The sequence below is a fragment of the Periophthalmus magnuspinnatus genome, chromosome 21 (genome assembly GCF_009829125.3).
Source record: "Periophthalmus magnuspinnatus isolate fPerMag1 chromosome 21, fPerMag1.2.pri, whole genome shotgun sequence".
Classification (NCBI taxonomy): domain Eukaryota; kingdom Metazoa; phylum Chordata; class Actinopteri; order Gobiiformes; family Gobiidae; genus Periophthalmus; species Periophthalmus magnuspinnatus.
In genome coordinates, this window is record NC_047146.1 from 10,137,595 (window position 1) to 10,161,063 (window position 23,469).

Below are 23,469 nucleotides of genomic sequence, written 5' to 3' on the forward strand. Positions count from 1 at the left end.
ACCACACAGTTCACCTTATTATGAAGTCAAATGTAAAGCATCTGACTGTGGCTTGTGGTTAATATTCATTTGTAGAATGATGCAAGAAATTGACAGAGTTTTTGGCCAAATAATTGAATGTGGTTTGAATTTTTTATTTCCTTGCTGTCACAGTTGAATTGAGGCAAAGGTCTGGCGCTGCCAGGGCCTGACATGCTTCAGAGGTATTTGCAGCAGAAGAGTGCAGAGATCAATGCCCTGCTCTAGAACATGCGGTCCCTCATCACCTATCAAAAGACTGTCAGTCCACGGAAGGTCAAGCCCCAGCAAAGCCTCATCTCACAGATGGAAAGACAGAGGCTGCCAATGAAAAAGCCACTGTCTGCCAAGAAGACCCCTAAAGCCGATAGTGTCCTTGAATGGCGGCTCCTCATTTGTGTGAAATGACTCTTTAGTATTCTGTCAATGTAAATGCACTGGCATGCCTGGTAGAAGGAAAGCCACAGAGCATCATTAATCTTGTTTTAATCAGAAAATTCATAAATAGTAGAGCTGTACAAATCATCTCACATAGAACACATGAAAACTAATGTTACTGACACAGTCCTGCTTCCTTTCTTACACAGAGGAAACACGAGTACAGTGCAAAGCTGCTTAGGCCAACAAATCAGTATTTTAATGAACCTAGGTATAAAACAAATGTATAAAACAACTCTTTATTTTTACATATTTGCAACAGAATAACAAAAATAGTCTGGGTAAGAATGTGGAAGTATGTTACAAACTCAATTATTGTGCGGCTTTTAATCTCAGGGGAACCACAGGGACCTGAGAGCCCTGGAGTTCAACTCGTAATAGAGTTCTTTTAAATATTACAAGACTGTTGCATTTTAAAATAAATGAGTAAAAAGATTTTTGCAGCATGTTATTTTTATCCTTCCCAATCCATCAAGGAAATCTAACGAGTACAAGTTCCTCAATAGGCCTTTGCCTGGCTCATGAAAAACCCTTAACAATCTCCAGCTAGCTTTGTGAACAATGCATCTTCCCACCACCCTAATACACACTAGAAGTGTACAAATTCTTCATAAGCTTTAAGAGCTATGTGCTCCTTATTCAGAAAGTTCTTTCCACTGCTAAACATCACTCGAATGGCAGTATTTTGATGTTCTTTAAAATAATACCAATTCATGTGACTGTCTTGAACCCACTAGAGAAGCCTGTATCTTTGGTCACGTGCAGATTTTTGCCGCTTGCACCGTTCCCTGCAGTTTTCTCGTCATCTCTCAGACCTGGCTCCTGGTCACGGGCCGCCTTGCGACATCACAGTGCCATCCAGCACGTTCCTTTGCATTTCAACACCAAACTTGGGTATTACTTATTCGCAGACAGCAGAAGGTTAATCTGAAAGAGAGCCGGGGAGACGAGAAATTGAGTGCTTGATGCTGTGGCTTAAGCTGCTATGCGTTATCTATCTGGCAGTAATGTCTACTCAGGTTGCTGGTAGCGCTGTGAGGCTGTGGCGGGGATCTTATTAAACCATGTTGGGTGCCTTTTGGGGCTGTACCTGCTCCATCGATGGACATGCGATGATTTGCAGGTCTTCTCCGCTGTATTCCTCCTGAAGCAAGGCGTGCAGTCTCTGGAATACCTGCTGGATGTTATTCTGCGGAAAAAGCAATCATATTACCCCGTGCTGGAGAGAAATTAACACTGCATTTCCATCTGGCCTCCGTCCCCTCGCCATCCTGTTTCCATGTCAACCACTGAATTTTGTTTCTCCCCTCTCATTCAGGTTCACCTGGCACCTTGATGAACATTACACAGGCAGCACAAATATCCATCTATTAGAGTTCAATTATGCTAATAGCTTGTGGCTAAAGGCACAAGCTGCAGGACCGGCTCACGTAAAAAGGGTCAGGAAAAAACAAAACATTTCAGCATTCAGATTGGGTTTCTGTCCAACACAGACTAATTATGAATAGAGGCTTATTTTGTAGGGACATTTTTGCATCGGATTGGATAGATTAGACGTAATACCTGGTGCACCTTTTTATTTTAAAGCTGTAGTAAATTATTACGTCTGCCATGTAAAATTCATCACAGTCTGAATTTAAAAAATGCAAGTGCTGCTATTAAATTTGTTTTGACCTTCCCTGTATGATTGAATACTGCAAGCAGTTGAAATTATGATTTTCAAACAATCATTTACAAACTGGTGCATTGCTTTTTTGCCCACATACCCTGACAGGCTTGAAAAGAATGAATTCAGTGTCTCTATTGGCCAAGTACAAGGACATGCTCTGCAAAGTGCTTGGCAGCTTGCTCTTCATCACCCGGTAGGTAGCCATCACTATATCGTTGATCTTTGCTGAAAAGAGAAAAAACACTGCTGAGGAAAAAAAAAAAAAACATTGACATGCCCTCTAGCATGTGCTATAGAAGTTTTGATGAATTGCAGCAGGGAGCCAGTGGCATTTCCTAAGACAAATCTTACCTGGCTGTGCCCAAGGTTGCTGAGCCAGATTGTATGTCGGACCACCTTGAATAGCCGTCGTTTTAAGAGCTGCAACCTAGAAGCAGTCATAACAGTATAGATTATGTATCTATATAGTGGAGATGTTTTGACATTTAAGAATTTGTTACAGTAAAAAAAAAAAAGCATAAGTGTATATAAGCATGTACACAAACTGTCAGTTACAGAGTAATTTAATGGCCTGAGAAAACGCAAATCTTTTTTTTTTTTTTTTATGAAAGGTATTAGTGGTAGATAGTGAAGGTCAGAGCATGTTGTTGCTGCCCGTGGCGATGTCTTCCTTGAGCGTAGCGTTACCTTGGTGAGAAACTCCTCAAGGCTCCCCACAAAGATCTGAGTCTGCTGCTGAATGAACTGCTCACAGCTGAACTTCAAGTGCCGGTCCACATCCTTCTTAGAGTCAATGTAGTGCTCCTTTATCTCCGGTGTTCCCTGGGGGCCACAGAGCAGAGGCTTTAGCACTACCAAATGATGTTTGCCCATAAAAGGGAGCCATCACAGTCTATAAAGTGAAGTGTGTGCTTAATAAAAAGGGGCCAAAATACCCACCTCCAATAGGAACTCCAGAATGGCATTGTGACTGTTAAGGTGGAAGAGTTTGGGAACAGCCTTGGGGTTGAGGATTTTGAAGGCAGCATCTGAAACAAAGAACACACAGGTTACACGTGGGCTGGAGCAGCACCAGAGTGCCCTCTAGTGCCACAAATGTTGCATGACCTTGACTGAGATGGTTGAGAGGAGGAGCTGCTTTGCCCTGTCAGCCATCAGTTAATGTACATAATGGTGTTGCATTACACTGTAATTTCCACATTAATTGTTGCCACCGGTGCATGTGATAGGCACAAGTTGCTTAATGAGCATGAGAATGTAATGACCGGCTTTATGAAGCTGAACACCAATGTTCCCCTGCACCTTTAATTATCTTACCTCGTGTTTTCTTCAGGTCCAGTGAGATTTCCTTGATGGCAAAATCGGTGTGAAATGGGGCAATCTGTTCACGCATTATCAGCAGGTGCTTGATCAGGAAAAGTTGCCCGTCTATTTGTGTCTATGGAAAAAAAGAGATGGCACACTGTTAAATCCACACTGCAGGCTGCCAAAACAAAAGGGCATCTGCTGACTATCCGAGCTTCAGAGGACATAAAAAGCACTGGCTTAGAGACGATAAGGGAATATCGCTAATTAATAACTGCTGTTTAATCATCGCTGCTGAGGGAGGTGTTAGTGTGACAAAAAGAAGAGGCAGCTTAAACTATTTATTGCTCGGCTAAAACAATGGAGAAAGACATCAGCGGTGGGAGGAGGAGACATATCCCCAGAGATTGATGTCGCAGCGTTAATTTGAAGTGTTAGAATGAGACGGGCCAGTTGCCACGGATATTGACAGCAATTTTGAGGGTAAAAAAATAAATCAATAAAGAAAGGTCTGTTGAGTGCCCTGTAAAGCATATAAAATGTCTATTAAATTACAGTTGAAATGACATTCCATCAGCATTAGTTAAAGCTCCTTTCGCTCGTAGGCAGAGAAATAGATGGAAGTGATCTGATATGATATTTTAGGAATAGGACATTCTTAGCATTTCTGACAAGAATCTCAGAGATAAATAGATAAATAAGAAAGAATTTGCACCTTGTTTTTGAGGATGATTTCTGAAGCTTTGAGCAGAGATTGGATGCAGGCAGATAAGGCTTCTTGAGATAAACCTTGGAAGACAGCGCGCTGGAAAATCACAAAGTTATTTAAAAAAAATAAAATAAAACTTTCCTGAAATAATCCTGAATTTGAAATTGCAAGTTGGAACTGTAAAACAGTTTACTTTTATGTTTTATCCATCTACTACCTGCAACCATCTTTTTTTTCAGTTCACTTAAGATAATGTTTTCAAATAGTTACTACAGCAAACTTTGTACAAAATAATATCATAATGCATTCTGACTCACATCTATGCATCTGTAGAGCTTGGACAGACAAACTAGTGTTCTTCTAACAGTGGGGTACCACATGCCGTGCAGATCAGCGGGAGAGATGGACGTTTGTAGGCGAGATGATTCTACACTTCCTGCATAACATCAAAAGGTGTTATTAGGCCAATTACAGTTATACAAACTCACAACTCGAGGAGGAGACACTGACCAGTATTACTGTTCCTTCTGCTGTCCCCGTCCTCCAGTTGGACATCAGAGAACGAGGCTTCCTGTGACATCTGCTTCATCTGCTCCTCCTTCAAGCTCTGAGCGATTCTCTATTGAAGACAAAACACGAGGAGACAAAAGATTACATCAAAAGAATGGATGTTAAAAAGCTCATTTAGGCACAACAGTCTCAAAGGCAGTGTTTCTTGTACAAGAGCAGGCATTTTTGAGACCTTGCACATTCGGATAATCAAAGCAGTCAACATAAAACAATATGAGCATTTCAAAGGGGTGAAACCTTGGCACTCGCAGATATTGAAACTTTAAAGAAATGTAATTTAAGTTTGTGCGTTTCTGACATTTACAAGCTCCACTGAAACTTTCTGTGTTCTATTAATTATCCGACTTCCACCCATCACAGTACAAAGACCAAAAAAGAAAAAAATGATTCAGAATGTGTTCAGTGTCAGGCAGTTGGTGAGGATGTATCCCACTTCTATGACAACACATAGACAATAAGCAACAAAGAATTACATGTACAGTACACAATCACACTGACTCACTGTGGCATCTGGTTTTCCAAGCAGTATCCCATCCAAGTTCTAACAAGTTCTAACCAGGCCTAACCTATCTGAGCTTCCATGATCAGACCAGATTGTGCATTGACGCAATGATTATGAACACAATTTTGACAATAAGAATATTACCAGCACAAAATAAATTGGACTTGGCACCAATTAAACTAATGTCATGATACTAAAATTTTAAACTGGATTTCGATACTAAGGAATATGATGATGAAAAAACACTTTTTAGACAATAGAATGTGATTTTTAACATTAAATACTTTTTTTTTTTACATTACCATGCATACATTACGTCTGTGTAATCCCTCAGTTGTCCATATATATTCCATAGTGGTCCACAGGCGTACACTAGCCAGTGTAGTCTTATACTTATTCTGATACAGCTTAAGATCATTCTACAGCCATTCAGGAAAGGTTCATTTCTATCCAGTGAATGTCACTTTTCTAGTATCAATACTTGCTCAATTTTAATTTTTATTTTTTTAATGACATACCTCCATCATTTCTAGTTTTTCTGGATAGGCCAGGTCCCCTGGAGCTGGGTTGTATCCTGTGATGTCTGTCTGGATGTAAATATGCGTTCTATACACCAGCCGTTCCTGAACATCCTCCAGCATCTGCTTCACAAGCGCATCAAAGGCTCCCAACTGTGCCGCTGTGAAAGAGGAGGTAGAGGTCAGCTTACAGGTGCACCACTGACAAAACTCACAATCCTTGCCTCTAAATACATCTATTTGATACAAGGCCTGTGGGGTCCGCACACTAAAGAGACTGAAAATCGATGTGGGAGTAGGAGCGACCGCGAAAGTAAAAAAAAAAAAAAAGTCTGAGCAGGTGACAGAATGAACAAGCCATGGTGGTGAACAATAAAAGTGTCAGTCTTCATGTTTCAAAGAAAAGCGGATCACGTAGCGGAGCAGGTTCCAAAAGCACATGCTTTCACTCTGAGTTCTCTCCTCAAATAACAACCTACTTCGCTGACTTTTTACTTAGATCTCTTTGTCACAGAAGCATTTAAACTTAACATTACAGGAGGTAGGCAGTAGAGGTGGGTGGTAATCAGTGTCTTGTACTCTTTTGAAAGAAAATGTACCTCTAAGAGTAGTAGTAGTTCTTTTTTACTTTTAGTTACACTCTAGTATTGTATATTCTTCCTTGAGATAAATCTGTCTTTTGAGGGATCTGGTTAGGTCTGCCACAATAACACAGTTCTAAATGTGAGATATTGTTACAAAAAATATCACAATAAACAATAATAATAAAACTACTTTATATCACTGACACAATAACTTTAAAGCAGGAGAATCACACTAATCCATATTCTTAATGTTCACTATCATTAAAAATCTAAACTGCAAAAAAATGTCAGCACAATGAAACACACAGGTGGTTAGCTGGAGTCCATACAGAGTCTTTGAAGATACTTATTTGACCCTCTACAACTCAAATCTTTTCCACTAGTGCAAATAAAAGATACAATCAATAAATAGCCCAGAAAACATTCTTCCAGCTTTCGTTCATTGAATGAGAAGTCAATATAGTAATTATCGTGACAGGCTTAGACCCGGTTTAAGTTGTGGTTACTCTTCCAGCAGTAAGGAAGTGTAAAGCTTACAATATTAAATCATTTGCACCTCCCGAGTTGTAATAGTTTATGTGGTTTGTTCTTTGGAGAGCCCAGAATCCGGGGCTTTTTTTTGCCTGCCTCGTTACATTAATCCCAAATCATAAATCAAATGTCACATCCCATTGCTGTACTAAATACTTTTTTTTCCTCATGAGTAATTATATGGGTCACTATATTTTTGCCTGGTGAGACAGTACCTCCTACTTTGTGTCCATGGTCAACATGGTTTAACTAGATTTTATTTTTACATTAAGTAATGATGCTGACATTTTTTGGCTACTGTACCCACCAAAATGAGAACTAAAAATAATTTCAATGACAAACATAATCCAGTCATTAAAGATGAGCATACCATTGTTTTGGACATGATCTTCCAACATCTCATTCTTGAGGATGCTGCAGAGCTCTGAAAGTGTTTCCAGGTGGATGATGTGGATGATCATTGGCCGGAGGATGTCATATAAAGACAAACACAGCTTCTCTAACAACTCGCTGTGGGAAAACAAAGACAATTTAATTATTGTTGTTCATAAGAATTATCTAAACTGTGTGTCCTTTTGTCAAGGTTTTCTTAGCTAAACAAAAGAAAACTAATAACCTCTCGCAGTGAATCAATAACAGAAAACAATGTGTCTACCTAGGTAGAAAAGAGCCATTGGAACTATCAAGCACAGATCAGAGCTAAAATGGCGTTCGAGCAAGGTGAGAGAACGCCTTAAGCAAACATAAAATGGTAGTGTTGGCTGGCATCATGCGATTGTTAAAATCGGTATCACTTACTCTAGTTTGGGTGTAGGCTTGGAGAAAAACTCATTATACAGTTGGTGTTCATCCTGGCACACGTGCACCATGAACGCACAGCCGCTGCGAACCTGTACAAACAAAAGCCATGATGATAACTGTTGACAGTGCTTGATACAGTGTGGCTTTGGCTGTGCTTCAAAAACACAAGTACACTTTGCCTATAAATGATGCAGACACCAATTAGGACAGTCATTAACAAGATGCATAACCTTTCAAGTTTCATTTTAAAAAAGCATGGACAGGTGGTGTGCCAGTGAGGATGCCTTTCAGTCCATGGAATTCTGACCTTTAATTATCACATCCCCATCAAGCCAATTAGTGTGATGTTTTAAATGCCAAAACAGTGTCAAATAGGCAGCCCGGTAAGGTGCCCAAATTTAATATTACTCTCTGTGAAGTGTCAAAAAAGTAAGAAAGGGTTAGACTGCAATTGTTATGCAAAACCTTAGGTCAATTAAATTTCTTATAACTATATAAACAACAATCCTCCTATTGTTATTGTACATAAAATTAGCACTTTAGTAAGAGTTTTGAAAAGCATCATCAAATGTCTGTCTTTTTTACCCTGTAGAGTTTTTTGAGTTTTTAGAATCCAGACCAGCCAATGATAAAATAATAATTTAAATACCAGAATAAGTCAGTTTAAGTCAGTGAACTGATAAATTGGTGTATTGGTCTCTCATAATTACATTCACATAAATAATTATAAGTCAAGCAAACTATAGGTGACACAACACATTGCCAATATGAAAATGTATGACCAACAGTGAGGATTGTGTAATGAATAGGCAAGTATCGGTGTTGCTTAAACTAAAATATGAGAAAAAAACTGCATCAAAAAATGTGTCGTGCATAAAACTCTCAGCCAAAAATGACCACATAGAGCCACAATAATGAAACGTACAATTGGGTTGTCTGCAGTAATCATCCATCATGTGCAAAGGGTGGAAAATTCGTGCAAAAAATACAGATACGAAATGGAGCTCTGTCCTGGTCAATGTAACTCTTCTTAAATGTCACATGACAGTGTGCAAAGGGCAGCTTAGCCGTGCCTTACCAGAGCGCAGTGATCTTTGCTGTTTTGGGTGGTCAGGTCTGTAATGGTGGATGTAATACTGGGGCTTAGCAGCTGCTCTCTCTGGTCTAGGTAACACTGGTGAATCTCATCTAGAAGGTGCTGATATCTGCTCATTTAAAAGAAAAAAAAAGCATCTTATAAATTATGTAGATAGAATATAATGAATATATATTTATACATTTACTGCTTAGACTTACTCTGGAATCTTTTCTGCCCGCTCTTCAATCTGTTCAATTAATGTCTGAAGTAACAAATGCACAATTCATTGACAGAATTACACAGAAAAAATGATGTGCCCATATTGTTTAGGGGAAGCAGTAAACTTACTCTAACTTTAGGTGCAGCTGCTCGAAACTTAACATAATAAAGTGTAAAGGCATTGTCTGCATTTGCCAAGCCCATTGGATCCTACAAGAACAGAAGGCATGTTAAATTGCAGATGTGCTAAAAAGTATTGTAAACTATAATTTGCAGCTGTGTTACTTACCCTTTTTGTTAACTGACTTGTAAGGTTCTGCATAGTGTTTACAATATGGATCTTCATAAAGTGCATAGCTTTTGAAAGACATTGTTTAAACTTGGCCATATAAACAGGATAGTCCTTAAAATTAGGCTGTGAATAACAAAAAGCATTAAATAAATGAAATTACAAATACCACAATACTTTGATACTGTGCAATGTGACAAGTATAACGCAGCTACTTACATGGGAGGCAACATATTCAATGCAGTCATCAAGTTTAGACAGCATTGGTATAAAGCCTTCACTATTTACAGACAGTGTTGGTGAGTTTAGTTTCTGAAAAGGAAACAATACATATAAGAAGATATATTCTTTCTGAATGTGAATGCTAAACAAAGAAAAGTGCTTTTATGGGTTCATTTTGGAGTGCAGATTTCATTCTGCATTTGAGAGATTCACAAAAAAGTGCGAAAAAAAGGCCTTCATGAATCATTAGTCAGGCAGACCGAGTACATGTGAAAAAGCAATTATGCAAATACCAATAGTACATAATATTTATTTTTTTCTGCAAGCCGGCAAAACCCTAATGAGTTTTCTTTGGGAATGCAATGGACTAAAAAAAGAAACTGCTTAACTAACTAACAAACTGTTATTGGCAGACTTACTGTGTTTATGTTTTCTAACTCATTAAAATATGACAGTTTCTGTTGAATGCTCTCAGCCAGGTCAACAAGCTCGGACTGTGGACAGAAAAACAATAATACAATTAATTTACAAAATTTAGCTTAAAATCCACTCAGTAATAAATGATGTCTTGTCCTTATAACCATAACAGTTCTCCTGTTCTGATAGCAGTTTACCTGCTCTTTGAGGAGTTGTTCACAGGCTTCATGGAGGGTGCCAGTCTTGTTGGACACAAACAGGTACTGCTTCTGAAGAGAGTCCAGCTGGTCTAATGCTGCACTAACATCTTTAAGAATAGCATCGCATTGCTCCTGGTAGCAATACAGATCATCTCTTGTTTTCCTGTGGTTAAATGATACAGTTTGCATTTTTTTCAGAGGCTGCAGTAATTCATAGCGCTTTAACATAACAGTCATCAGAAAATGTAGATTTATCTTATCAAAGGAGTATTGCTATTTATGAGCAAAGTAATGTTGGTGAAGGTACAAATAAAATCACAATATTACTATACTGTATAGGCACGCACCTGTATTTTGCGCTCTCATCTTGGTCCATACTAGCTTGTAACTTGGCAAACCAGGCAAAAAACTGCAAGCATGCAAGCATCATGAGATCTGCATCATTGTTTTTGACCATATTTACATTGTGCAGAGTGCGCTCACCTGCTGCGCGGTCTCTATCCTGTCATTCTCCATGCCCAACATCTGAAAGCCCTTAAGCAGCACGTCCTCTGTGGACTCGGGCACTGTGGCACTAAAGGACTGTAAGGAGCGGGACGACAGGCTGCACAGGTCTTCAATGGGCAGCTACAAAACACAACAACTGACAGCTCATTTGTTTGAACACTTGACGTGGCAGAATGACACCTACAAAGACCCACACTGCACGTTTTCAGATAGGGAGGTGACATCATTATTTTGCCATATCATGCAGATTACAAGTTAAATGCGGTACAATGATTATATTCATTAAACCAGCACAGACTCACAAAGTCTAGTAAGTTAGCAGCAGGCTAGCTAGCCTTAGCATCTCACCTCAGAGGGGACAGGCAGCGCTTCTGCAGCGGCTCGAAGCTCCAGCACAGAGTCCGTCTGCCTCTCCGTCAGAGGAGCCAAAGCATCTGTGCGCCGATCCCATAAGGACAGCTTCTCCCGGGTTTCTTTATCTGTCAGATCCAGGAAGGACTGCTCCATGGACGCCATCATCACTTTGGACAACACCAACGTCAGCACGGCTCAGACACTTCCTGTTCCGGGATTGTGGGCGGAGTTTCGTGACGGGGGCCACAGGGGGAGGGCGGTCCAGTTCTACTTCAGGAGAACAGTTCAGTACTACTTTATCACATGGACCCAGTATAAACAACTCTGTCATTTTTTTAAAGTTCCAGTAATTCTGACTATGTTTTCTCATACAGACTTACTTGACTCATTGACAATGGCTTTGACAAAATACAAATATAGACTCCTGTGCTGTGGGTCATGTGGACAGCACTGTTCCCTCTAAACTGCGCGCGTGCGCAATTGCGCACTGCTGACACGGCCTCCGCGCACAGAAAATCTGTGCTGCGCACAAAAAAATCAAACCGGAGTTGAAAATAAAATAAACACACAATTCATTCTGCGCTATTTTTCAACGTGAGTCAGTGAGTGTGACCGGGGACGAGCTGCTCCAGACAATTATGTGATTCACAGACGTATTTGTGCATCTTATCAACGTCATTGACAGGCTCCTCATGCGCCACTACCAGTTTTAGCCGATGTGGCTGATGTGGACTGAAAACTAATGATGCTAAGTGTTTAACCCCTTAACGATCCGACGGCCCGCCCTCGGGCAAAGATCCGCGCGTAATTGCGTAATTTTACGCAATGTTTTGCAGCAGTTTTGCGTTTTAAACATGACGAAACGGACAAAACAAAGGAAGTACGCGACCGAGGACACTGTGGATGATTGTACAAGTGAAACTAGAGGCATCTCGGACCCGGAGCGGTTCGTGGAACCGAGTGAAGATCTCATGATGGACTGAGCAGAGGACCTTATGATTTGATGGACTGGATGCTGCTCCTGATCGGTAAGCGTGGTTTATTCTGCTATTAACTTAATTGTGGGTCAGATATGTATTATATGCAATTATTAGCATTAGCTGCTAATGCCAATCTGCGCCCCCCCGACCACCACCAATCATCACACACACACCACTTGGGCAAAGTGTCTTGCCTCAGGACACAATGACAGAACTAAGGACACAATGACAGAAGTTGGTCCGTGCGGGACTCGATCCTCCAACCTCTGTCACAGAATGTCACACTGTCACATGTACAGTGTGTTCTTAGTTTCCAGTGTGTGTTTGTTTTCATTTTGAAGTGTGTGTGTGTTTGTTCACTGTTTGCAGTGTGTGGTTTGAAAATATATATTTATTTTGACCCATACCACTTGTTTTGAATATATTTTATATACAAATACACATTATATATTGTGTTTTGATATGTTATGTAAATGTACAGTAATAGAGCAGCTGGGTGTGCAGATTCCTCTCAGTGTGTGTTGGTCATTGATACTGTCACTAGTTTATGAGTTGAAAAATCTAATGATCGTGTCATATACTGAAAAAGAGTTACTGGACTGTCTCCCAGACACAGTAGGACAATCTCACTCAGTGCACAGCAAAAGTTTCGCACAATGGCTTATACTCATAATACAAGTCAGAGCTTTATCATAAAAATGTTAAGTGTGTTTTCAACATTGGAGTTTACAGTTGTCTGGGTTTGGTTGGAAGCTCATGTTTTGCCATAGTTAAAATTAAATATTTATACTTCCAATAGCATTAACATACTGCACAGGTCATGAGCAAGGTTTTTGTCATTTTCATTGTATAAGTGGCTAAAGCACTTAATTAAAAGTCTTATAACAGAAATGTAAATGCGGTAATTTGATTCTTTTAGTAAACCATTTAATTTGGATGGATGCGATGCAGCATGACCACAGTGCGCACGTCTGATGTTGCTCACAGTGGTCCATGGGACCGCTCAGGGAGTTTGTGTGCTTAAACTCGTGAAAAATTAGAGGGAACATTGGTGGTCAGTGGACCTTCTTATAGACCCACTTCCATGACTATGGGCTCTACACTAACTTACCTAAAATCACCTAACAACCTACTTTCTGTAGTACTTTCTGCTGTTTGTACTGGTAATTTCTGTAGTACTTACTGCTGTTTGTACTGGTAATTACTGGTACTTTCTGTAATACTTACTGCTGTTTGTACTGGTAATTACTGGGACTTTCTGTTGTACTTACTAATGTTTGTGCCGGTTATTACTGGTTCTTTCAGTCATACTTACTGCTGTTTGTACTGGTATTTACTGATACTTTCTATAGTGCTTTCTGTTGTTTGTACTGGTAATTACTGGTACTTTCTCTAGTACTTACTGCTGTTTGTACTGGTATTTACTGGTACTTTCTGTAGTACTTACTGCTGTTTGTACTGGTATTTACTGGTACTTTCTGTAGTACTTACTGCTGTTTGTACTGGTAATTACTGTAGTACTTACCAGTGAGACCAGAATGTATTTTAAAGCGAGACATTATGGTACTGGCACTAGTAATTACTGGTGCTATCTATCGTACTTACTGTAGTATATACTGGTAATTACTGGTACTTTCTGTAGTACTTACTGCTGTTTGTACTGGTAATTACTGGTACTTTCTCTAGTACTTACTGCTGTTTGTACTGGTAATAACTGGTACTTTCTCTAGTACTTACTGCTGTTTGTACTGGTAATTACTGGTACTTTTCGTGGTACTTACCACTGTTTGCTCTGAGAGCTAAATAAAAGTATGCAGAGTCATTTATTATATTTATTATAATAAATGCATTTGTTCTAGTCCTTAGAAAACCCAATGCACCTACTTATTTTCATCATTAGACCTACATAAGCCCAAAGGTCCAGTAGGTGGAGCCCTACTGTGAATATCCTACAAACATCACAAACATTAATTCAATAATACATTCTTTCATACTTTTCTAATCGCACATTTAAAGAGTGATTGGACTTTTGAGCATTTTGCAAACAACTTGTTTTTTACGATATATTGTTTCAAAAGGGACTTTTCAGATTCCCTAAAGCAGCAGATAGCTTACAATATTGCTGCCTGTCTGCGGGGAGTCTGATGCACAGGTCACTCAGAGTTCATGTTTCTCTCTCTCTCTCTCTTTCTCTCTCTCTCTCTCTTCTTTAGTTGAAAGGAGACGCTGCAGCATTCAAGCCGGGTTAGACGAGTACAAAAAGAGATGCCAGAGTGAATCATGTCATATAGGTTATATTTGGGTGTGTTAGGCTAGACTGGCCTCTCCGGAGAAATACTGAAATATGAGTATATTTGTGTCATTTGAAATGAATGTTTAAGAAGACTCACACATAGACATAACATATTGAATTTTATTGTCATAATTAGTTCTGATGCGTCATGGAAAATGTAGAGAGCTACAGGGAGCCAAAATATTATGGTAAAATTAGGAAATTCCTTATGACATTTGTAAATAGAAAGTTATACAGCATTTTCCAGTTTAGTAAATCATGAAATTGTGTAATTATTTGAACTCATTTACTTTATTATAGCAGGGTGTGTTATCTTAAAGTGCTATGGCTTAAAAATGTTTTACACATTTTAAATTAGCCTTTAATTCAACCCTTTCAAAGTAGAACAAGTGCATGCTTGAGATTTAGCAACCATTCTTATTGAAAACTATGGTAAAAGTACATAAAAGTGCAAATACAATACATCTACAAACATATATGTTAAAATTATTGTAAATAATTTCATTTTGACATTTCTTGAGATGATAAACCTGATTATTTATTCCAACAACTTGAGTTTTTATAGTCATGAGTGCAGACACTGTGCTGTCTTTTAGAGCAGAAAAAGTAGAAATATCAGTTGTAGTCGATGCCATCCAAATAATCAGGAATTGGCAGCCCAGAGAGGACGGTTAAACATCTGTTCCAGACATTAAAGACGGGACACACAGGCTGGGTGAAGGCGATGTCAAACGTATACAAGTGCTGAGAGGCCACGGCGTCATAGAAAGAGAGACATCCAGAGTCATAATCCAGCAGGACCCCCAGGCGCCGCAGGTGTGGGGACGGTTCAATGGGCATCTCCTTACAGTTGTGACGCACCACCCACGAGTTGTTACAGCGAGACAGTACCCAAGAGGAGGAGTTCTTCCCAACCCACTCATGTTTGGGGGCTGACTTGTTGGCAATTCCCACAGCAAACCTAAATAAACAGAAAATGTCCATGTAAAGCCATACCCAAAGAAAAGAATGAACAAAGGAGCAAAATGGGCTCACCACGTGCTTCCTCCTATTAAGGCCTCCCAGTAATGGCGACCGCTATCAATGTAAACGTTTCCCGTAACTCCATAGCTGCTGTGACTGCTGAAACGGTCCTGACTGTGGCTCTTCTTGGAGGAGGTTTCATCTCTTTCGACTGTTAGATTGTCGTGGGAAATCCTCAACTTTCGGTGCGCTGTCCTTGGGTCCAATTTGAATGGTTGACCTAAGGAAATATTGTTTTCAAAAGCCAATACAGATAAAATGATTCAATGAAAGTTGTATGGCATGAAACTTACTGTTTGTCTTTAGTTTGACTGGCTCACTGTTGCGGTTTCCAGCCTGGTTGATAGCCTTCACTATGAAAATATACTTTGTGCCACATTGGAGACCGTGAACGGTGTAGTGGTTTTGCTTGATGTTCGGCACTATCATCCAACTATCAGCTGAGTTACACAGACCTGCAGTCAAAGAAAACACTCAAATCACAGCCTGGAACAAGTCAAATTATAATTAAACTTCTTGCTGAGCGGGGACCTTGTTCAGTATTCAGATGACGAAGAGACACAATCCCGTCTAATTGTATGCCCTGTTTCAATCTATAGCAGCTTAGTGGCACTCATTGAAGTATGCTTGAGGAACGAAGCAGATGGAAATAAATTGCCTGACTGAACAAGCTGCGGCCTTTTTGGAAGAATTTCCTCTATCAAGCTGTCTCTACTTAAAAACAATATTCACTACATGAATTGAATCTTATCTTTTCCTTTATGTCTTTTAGATAATCCTAACTCATTAAATACAAAAGCCTTGAAAGAGCATTCAAAGCTTTGTCACAAAACAATCGGAATTGAAAAACCTCCTCATTTGATTCAGTCTGATTTTTTTTTACAACAAAATCTATTTGCACTTACTGACAACATTTGATTGGTTGGTGAAAATGGTGTATTGTAGTTCATAGGAAACAACAGCAAACTCATCATCTGAAGTCCAGTGAACTGTGATGGTGTCATAGGAGGCTGTACATAATTCCTCGCGGATTTGGGGCGGATTTGGAGCTGCAGAAAGAAAACAGAAACAAATGTTGTCCTGTGTTGGTAATCAACGTCGAATCCAGTCTGCATACAAGAGTACAAAGAATAAGCAGTATCCCATGGCAATCCACCGAGAGCTACAACACAAGGAGCCATCACAAATACACTGCACTCTCATTCAGTACAACATAATCACAGTTGGCGCTCAGTTTCATAGCTATTAAACTGCCAGTTCAAATATCCTGCTACCCCTGCCTTCACACTACCTGCCAAAAGGGGTTTGTTTGTTGGCAATATAATTGGCACTTGTAAGGAAAGGTTAGAAATTATTACGTTTTTCTATGGACACGGTGCACATCATATTCTGTTTTTTTTCTAGTTTTTTCTACCATTGAAACATAAAATACAATACTATTAATAGCAACCAGAAGGGGTCAGTAAAGGAACAAAAGAATCAGTTTTATAGAGGTTGGGATTGTGAGGTCAAATAACATGAAATTATCAGCTAATGTTAAACCAAGGGAGATTTTAAGTTGCTAAATACTAAACTCTTTACCAGTAGTGACCCAGCTGCTTTATAGGCATATTTTCAATTTGTGACATCCGATCTTAAGCTTTATTAAGCATTTAAAAAATACCGGTATATGGGCTAAGTGTATTCTGTTTTAGACTTTGAATAACCTTCTCCATCTGATTCAAAGTGAGTCCAGACACAATAGATCTGAATTTTGTTTTTCAGTATCACACAATAATTCACCTGTGAGGTAATCCAAACTTTCCAACATCTTCTTCTCCCTTGTGAAATCCAAAGCAAAGGTATCAAAGTTATCGTTCAAGTTCATTTCTGGGAGGAGAATTTGGGAGGACGCTGTTGCCATGGAGACCCTGTAACACCAAAGCAGAACAAAGCGTAAGTTAGCGTCCTTCCATCTGTATGGGGCTTTGGTGGGAGTCACGCAGCGCCTGTTTTCTCACCTCTCACAGATGCTTTTGGCAGTCTGCAGGAAGCGAGCGTGATCCGTCTCCTTCAAGGTCTGGTCAGCCTGAGTGATGAGAGACGAGGACCTTTCGATGCACTGCTTACAGCTGGCTATCTGCTGGGCCAGTTTTCTCAGGCGCATAGACTGACCAAAACAACACAACATAAAACAAGAAGAATTGTATTATTAAGTGGCTATTCATTCTGAACCGAAATTAGACAGTACATTAAGTAATGCTACTTAGATGGCTCAAAGCGCTTCGTGAGGAATCTCATTTATTTTATGGTTATAATGGTTGTAATGGTTTATAACAAAATTTCTTTTAAAATTTGCAATGATGAATACAGTGGCAGCATTATACTTTACAGCACGGTAATACTAATGGGATGGAAATAGTATGGTAGCTAGCAAAAGTAGTTTCAGTGGCAACACTTTAGTTTAGGGACCATACTATTGGCAAACTAGTAGTAAAAGATATACTCAAAGGTTGGCCACATTGTTAGTACTCATTAAGTAATACTTATTAATGTAATGTTAAGTCTTAATTGTGGTTTATTAGTGATTTATAAATTCTAACTAACAGCTGAATAACCACAAAAAATTACTTCTGAGTCAACCCAAACCATGTGGACCTTAAACTCAAGTGTTACCTTGATCACACGAGATTAGGACACAGCAGTATGAACACTGTAAATAGGCAGGAAACATAGGTACTTTGCTACACGGTAATAGCCTACTGTGCTCTTTTGTAAACTATGCACAATGTGTAAGAAATCATTGTGGAAACACTGGACAATGCAAAAGCATATCAAGTCTCTATGTCGTGTTCCTTCAGCGGAGAGTAGAATACAGCAATAATCCCATTGTACAGTCTGACTTCAATGTTGGTAGTGCTGTTTAGCCCCTAGTTTTGGCTAATCTTGCCTTTCCATATTAACAGAATCTTTCAATCATCTTGTTACTCATATTGTTAACATGATGAGGCCCTGGGAGAAAATGAAGCTTCCTCTTCCAAAGAACATGAAGGGAACTCTCACTCCCAAACTGAATAGTACATTGCCACTCTAATGACATATAGAAGATGTGCAGTGATTCATGAGGCCTGGCACAAAAATGTATATCGCTGATAAAGTGCCAGAAATACTTCTGAGATATTAGTAATGATTTAGTGGCAGCAGAAGATAAAAGCGACCTAGTAAAGTCTGAAGTCTTTAGTACGTACGGCGTGTGGCATAACACAGAAAAAGTCATAATATATGCAAACCTAAGGGGATGTTGGCACAAACTAGATTTGGAAAAGCACAAGATCAGAGAGCATCCTTTTTGTGAGCTAAAATGCGATGAACTAACACAGCTTGCACAAGTCTATAATTATACAGCAGCAAGTGTGTCACTGTTTTTGAAATGTTAGTAAAAGTAAAAAAAATGTAAGCCTAAATTTGTGTCAGTTATGTTGTAAATGGAGTGAAAATAAGATGTATTAAATACAACTGTTTTGCCTGAAGCATGAAGCTATAGTTGAAAGACATATAGACAGATAAGGCAAAAAATATGATAACCCAGTTATTAGAAATTGTAATATCAAACTGCACAGGTTAGCTTTAGCTTCAAATGTGCTTCTGCAGTAAGTTTCAGCAGCTACACTGTCATTAAGTTATCTCTGACCAAACAAAAGGCCAATAATGTACACTTAACAGTTAAGCATGTGTCTTTAAGAGTTAAGCCTGTGCGGTCATTGTCAAGCGTGAAACCCATCTCAAGCCAATAGTTACTGGGAAAGGCTCCAACCACTATCACCCATAAATCACGACAGTAGGAAAAATATATTTTCAAAGACGTCTCTACAACCCTATACAACACACTCAAGGCAACTGCCTTTCATTACTTGCCTATTTAAAGTAGAATATGCCAAATTTCTATATTATGTGGCCTTCATCTATAATACATTTCACAAGCAGCCACTGAATGTCATAGAAATAAACAGAGGATTCACAAGACACAAGAGGTTATAAACAATACCTTGCCCTCCTTTATCTTGCTGGCTATAATTTGTCTTCTCTGTTGTACGATATTAATCAGCAGGTCACACTCTTCCAGCAGCTTGTTTTCCTGTCGTGTTGCATTTACCTAGGGCACATATAAATAAAAGACATAAGGGACACATAAAAATATAATTGACGAAAAGATATAGGGTTGGAGCGGTAATGTAAAGGTCTAGTAATTTACTTGCCACCCCAATATATTATGCTGCACCGTGGCTAAGGCCGACATAATTTTAGCGTACACTGCATTACTGACGGCGCAATTAATCAATATGTAATAAAGCCTCGTGTGACAGGATAACTGCAGTATGGAGCTGATAATTCATGTCCTGTCTTTTCTGACTGGCCAGGCTGAGTACAGCAATCTAGCCCTGATCGATTCATTTCACTTAATTATACCAAAGCAATCGTCCCCTGACTTCATAAAGTCTATGTTAAGCAAAGGCCACCAAGATTAAACACTGATGCAGAAGATGACAACAATATAATATTTGTGAGTCAGTACACATGGGGTCTGTGAGATATTTAAAGCTAACCCCAGACTGTAGACAGTAATAATATTGGCATTAGCATTTTTATCTGTATATTTTATGTATGGTGGTCGCTTCTGGGGATAGTGAAAACAGTATTATTTATTACTACTGTCCGTTAGTTTGTTTAGGAAAGTAGTTGGCCATTTTTATCCCAATCATTTGAGAGCAATAAAAACACTTATTTTTTTCTTTATGGGTCTGGGTTAGGATTTTAGTCTTGAGTCCTGAAGTAACCCTGACAATTTATTTGATCTTGGGAATTGGGTAAAAACACTATTGCATTGTTAAAAAGTCGAGTAAGGAAATTGTATGCTTTACCATGGTTTTAAGTTAAGGTTAAGGTACACTTTATTGTCCCCATAGGGAAATTTGTCCTCTGCATCTGACTCATCCTTCAATGCTGCTGGGGCATCAATGCCCCGAGCACCGTAGTCTTGTTGCTAGGACTATCTTAGCTGGAGGATTTTTACTAGTGTGTGCTGCCAGCAAAGCCTTTTCTGCTGGCCCTGACATGTCAGCAAAAAATGTAAATCAATGAAATCATAATTTTGTATTTTTTAGATCCAAAAAATGCTCAAACACAACATAAATATGAAGGATTAATGTTCTGTGAACAGAAAACTTAAGTATCCTATCAGACTTGGTGTTATTTTAGGGGTTACACATTTGGAAATGCCCTCTCTTTCCTCGGCCTTCTATCTGCAAACTTCTGGCCATAGAATCAGAATCAGAATCCTTTTATTGCCATCGTTTGTGAGCACAGTTCACAAACTAGGAACTTATTTTGGTGATAAAGTGCAACATAAAACATAAAACACACTGAGCGTTAAAACTGACCTATCAGATTGTCCCTTTGCGGATGATTGACAGGCAGACACCAGCGCTGCATTGGATTAGTCCCGCCCAGGCCATCTGAGTGCTGGGCCTGGCCCTGTTGTGTCATCATTGCACAGACCACCAGTTGGCGCCAGATTGTTTGTTTGTCTAACACTAGCTTAGTCTGTTTCACTTTGGCGGAGTTTGAAAGGAATATGGTTCCATTTGGAATATGGTTCCATTTGGACTTTCTTTTTGGACAAATAATGGAATTATTTTTTAAGGAGACACAGTTTATGTTTGTTACCAAAGTTAGTTGTCCTGAAATGCTCAGAAGAACATCTAAAACAACCAGCCTACTAGCAAAGGGTTTACTGACACATGACCATGGAGCACAGAATGAACCATGGATCTACTAAAGGACCCACATTACACTAATTTCTGATCTATGTTATAATTTTTCCTCATCAAAAACATACCTGGAGTTGTTTTGTTCACACGTTTAACGCACAAACCCTGCATGTTTAGGCTGAGTTCTGTTCTCAAACTAAAAACTCTCTGTTCCACATTGTGCTGTAATGTGATAATACAGGAAGTGCTCTACTGTGTTTTTAAACTCCATACACCTTCACTAGAATCATTTAGATCATTCAGCCCTGGAATTGCCAATCTCTATTGAACTTAAGGTGAAAGGTGGTTATTAAATTGAAAACTACCACTACATGACATCATAAGATGGAACAGGCTAATAATGAATGAGTGAATTAAACAAAACACAACTCCAGGTATGTTTTTTGAGGAGGTAACAGCATTGTAACATGGCTAAAACCTCATAAGTCACCTTTGTGTAATATAGGACCTTTAAAATAATAGAATTACCTCTGATAGATGGCACACAAGGTGAAGACAGCAGCGGTGAGTAAGGTGCTGGGATGCTATGTCTATGTGGAGTAACTTGTATTATAGCCAAATAAGAAAAAGTAAAATTTGTGTCCAGTTGCTGACAGTAATTTGTGTGCAGATTCTGACTCAGCGTGTGCACTTGTGTGGTCCTATCAATCAGCTGGTGCAGTTTGATGGGCCATTTATGCATTAAAGCAGTAAAATAGTCAGCATAGTCAACAAAGACACTAAATATTGTGGACCATCAGCAATGTGTGGTTCAGCCCTGTCTCAGTGCCTCCTCCAGCGCAGGTGAGCACACTGGCTGAGAGGCTGTAGCCTAACTGGTTACTTTGGCATCTGTAGGCCCATGGATAGTTGTATCTGTAAATATAGGCTGCTGGCCCAGGTCCTGAGGCACAGTCCACCACAGATTTTTATTTATGATGCATGTGGCTGATGGGAAAACCAGAGTGATTGGAGGAAACTCACCCACACACAGAGAGAAACATGCAAACTGCACAGAACAGCCTGGGTTCCCTGGAAATTAAACCCAGAACCTGTACCACTGTACCACCCAGTCATCGTGCCACCATCAGGTTAACTTTCCTACTGCTCTGGCATATATACTTCTTGTTTCATTAAAGGTGCACTCTGTAACTTTTTGGATGAAGCTTCACCAGCTTGTCTCCATGGAGATGTTATTGCTTTACCTGAAATATTTTTCAGTATGGCATTAAACATGAAGCAGAGGATGACACTCGGCCAAGTTACAGGTCGGACCTGTGGATAGGCGAGCCCATTCACAGTAAGAATGTTTTTCAAAGCATTATTCATAAAAACACCTGTAAATGAACCAATGCAGAATAGAGATAGAGTTTAATGCCATACTGCAACACAATAACATCTCCATGGAGACAAGCAGGTGGCGGACCCTCACCTGAATATTTACCCTTTAATAGTTCCCCAATTAATCAAAAAACAGAGAAGATCATTGAAATGATCCCAGTCATAAAATATAAAGTGATAGTAATAGATATAATATACAGAGTTTGACCAAACTGTTTTGTCTCTTTCAAACAACAAACCTTATTCTGTGGTAGACTTTAATAGACTCACTTATCACTGTAAGTACTTGCTTGTGAGTGCATTGTACATACATTATTAATATACTGACTAATGAGAACAGAAATGTGTCGACGTAGAGAAAACAGAAACAGAAAAAACAAAAAAAACAAACAATGATCTATCAATGTTAATAATTTAATGACTTATTTTCCACAGAGTCAAGAGCCTTTTACCTGAACCGGGACAGATTAACAACCTCACCTCCACGTGCTGGCAGGTTTGGATAAGTTTGCCCATCAGCGTTTCCAATTCGCTGGTTCTCTTGATTAGATTGCTCAGATTGGAATCCAGGGCTTGCTGCGAAAACAAAATTGAAAAGGAATATTTCATTACACACTCCTCCCCATCAAAACGCAAACAGCCGCAGTAAATTGTAGGGGCAAGTCAAGTGAGAGAGAACATTACTGTACCAAAGTGTAAGAAGCGGAGGACACACACACACACACACACACATATACACAGTAGGGCTACTGGATACAACTGATTATATTTGGTGTGCGATGAGTGAAGGGACCCCCAGCGCTAGCCGTGTGCCAAAGATCCCATGATTGTTGAGGCTAAGGCCGCGGAGCTTAGCCGAGCATCTGCCACTGATTTGGACAACTAAAGCCCAACTGTGCTAATCACTGAGTCACATCAAAGGCTTCTGTTACAAACGTAATCTGCTTCTGTAATTGGGCAGCACGATGACGATGTCCCATGGTAGACATGAATTACACTTCTAATCAGATTTCAAATTTTAACCAAGGTTTAATTAGTGATAACTGTATGTCACGGAAAATGGGCAGCAATAATTGGAAAGAGTTTACATGTGATTATGTAACTGTTATTGTTCA

General features: G+C 39.4%; 2 protein-coding genes across 6 annotated transcripts in view; both read right to left on the bottom strand.

The window, feature by feature from the left end:
* cog3 (component of oligomeric golgi complex 3) lies at positions 1–11,145 on the bottom strand. Its single transcript, XM_033986723.2, has 23 exons — positions 10,926–11,145; positions 10,554–10,697; positions 10,418–10,479; positions 10,068–10,233; positions 9,873–9,947; positions 9,451–9,543; positions 9,232–9,357; positions 9,072–9,152; positions 8,942–8,985; positions 8,724–8,850; positions 7,643–7,734; positions 7,215–7,354; positions 5,730–5,890; positions 4,650–4,758; positions 4,457–4,575; positions 4,146–4,235; positions 3,443–3,563; positions 3,065–3,153; positions 2,813–2,947; positions 2,477–2,552; positions 2,223–2,350; positions 1,547–1,645; positions 1–1,383 (listed from the first exon to the last, which is right to left on the bottom strand). Exons 1-23 carry the CDS (start codon positions 11,094–11,096, stop codon positions 1,354–1,356), a joined length of 2,478 nt encoding a protein of 825 aa, XP_033842614.1. The 5' UTR covers positions 11,097–11,145; the 3' UTR covers positions 1–1,353.
* Positions 11,146–14,304: 3,159 nt separating this feature from the next.
* Positions 14,305–23,469, bottom strand: part of mid1 (midline 1) — a 33,699-nt gene continuing 24,534 nt past the window's right edge. For all 5 annotated transcript variants that reach the window (XM_055230641.1, XM_033987277.2, XM_033987274.2 and 2 more), the window contains 8 exons: positions 22,835–22,930; positions 19,252–19,359; positions 17,228–17,376; positions 17,010–17,137; positions 16,133–16,276; positions 15,521–15,682; positions 15,240–15,447; positions 14,305–15,165 (listed from right to left, as the gene is read on the bottom strand). In XM_055230641.1, coding sequence (XP_055086616.1) covers positions 14,820–15,165; positions 15,240–15,447; positions 15,521–15,682; positions 16,133–16,276; positions 17,010–17,137; positions 17,228–17,376; positions 19,252–19,359; positions 22,835–22,930 — 1,341 coding nt within the window. In that variant the 3' untranslated portion in view covers positions 14,305–14,819. The remainder of the gene's footprint in view (positions 15,166–15,239; positions 15,448–15,520; positions 15,683–16,132; positions 16,277–17,009; positions 17,138–17,227; positions 17,377–19,251; positions 19,360–22,834; positions 22,931–23,469) is intronic.

Coding starts and splice junctions, on each gene's coding strand:
- cog3 (XM_033986723.2), bottom strand. CDS start 11,096: ATGATGGCGTCCATGGAGCAGTCCTTCCTGGATCTGACAGATAAAGAA. Junction 10,234..10,417: donor GATGAGAGCGCAAAATACAG/GTGCGTGCCTAT, acceptor ATTTAACCACAG/GAAAACAAGAGATGATCTGT. Junction 4,236..4,456: donor AGCTCTACAGATGCATAGAT/GTGAGTCAGAAT, acceptor GTGATTTTCCAG/CGCGCTGTCTTCCAAGGTTT.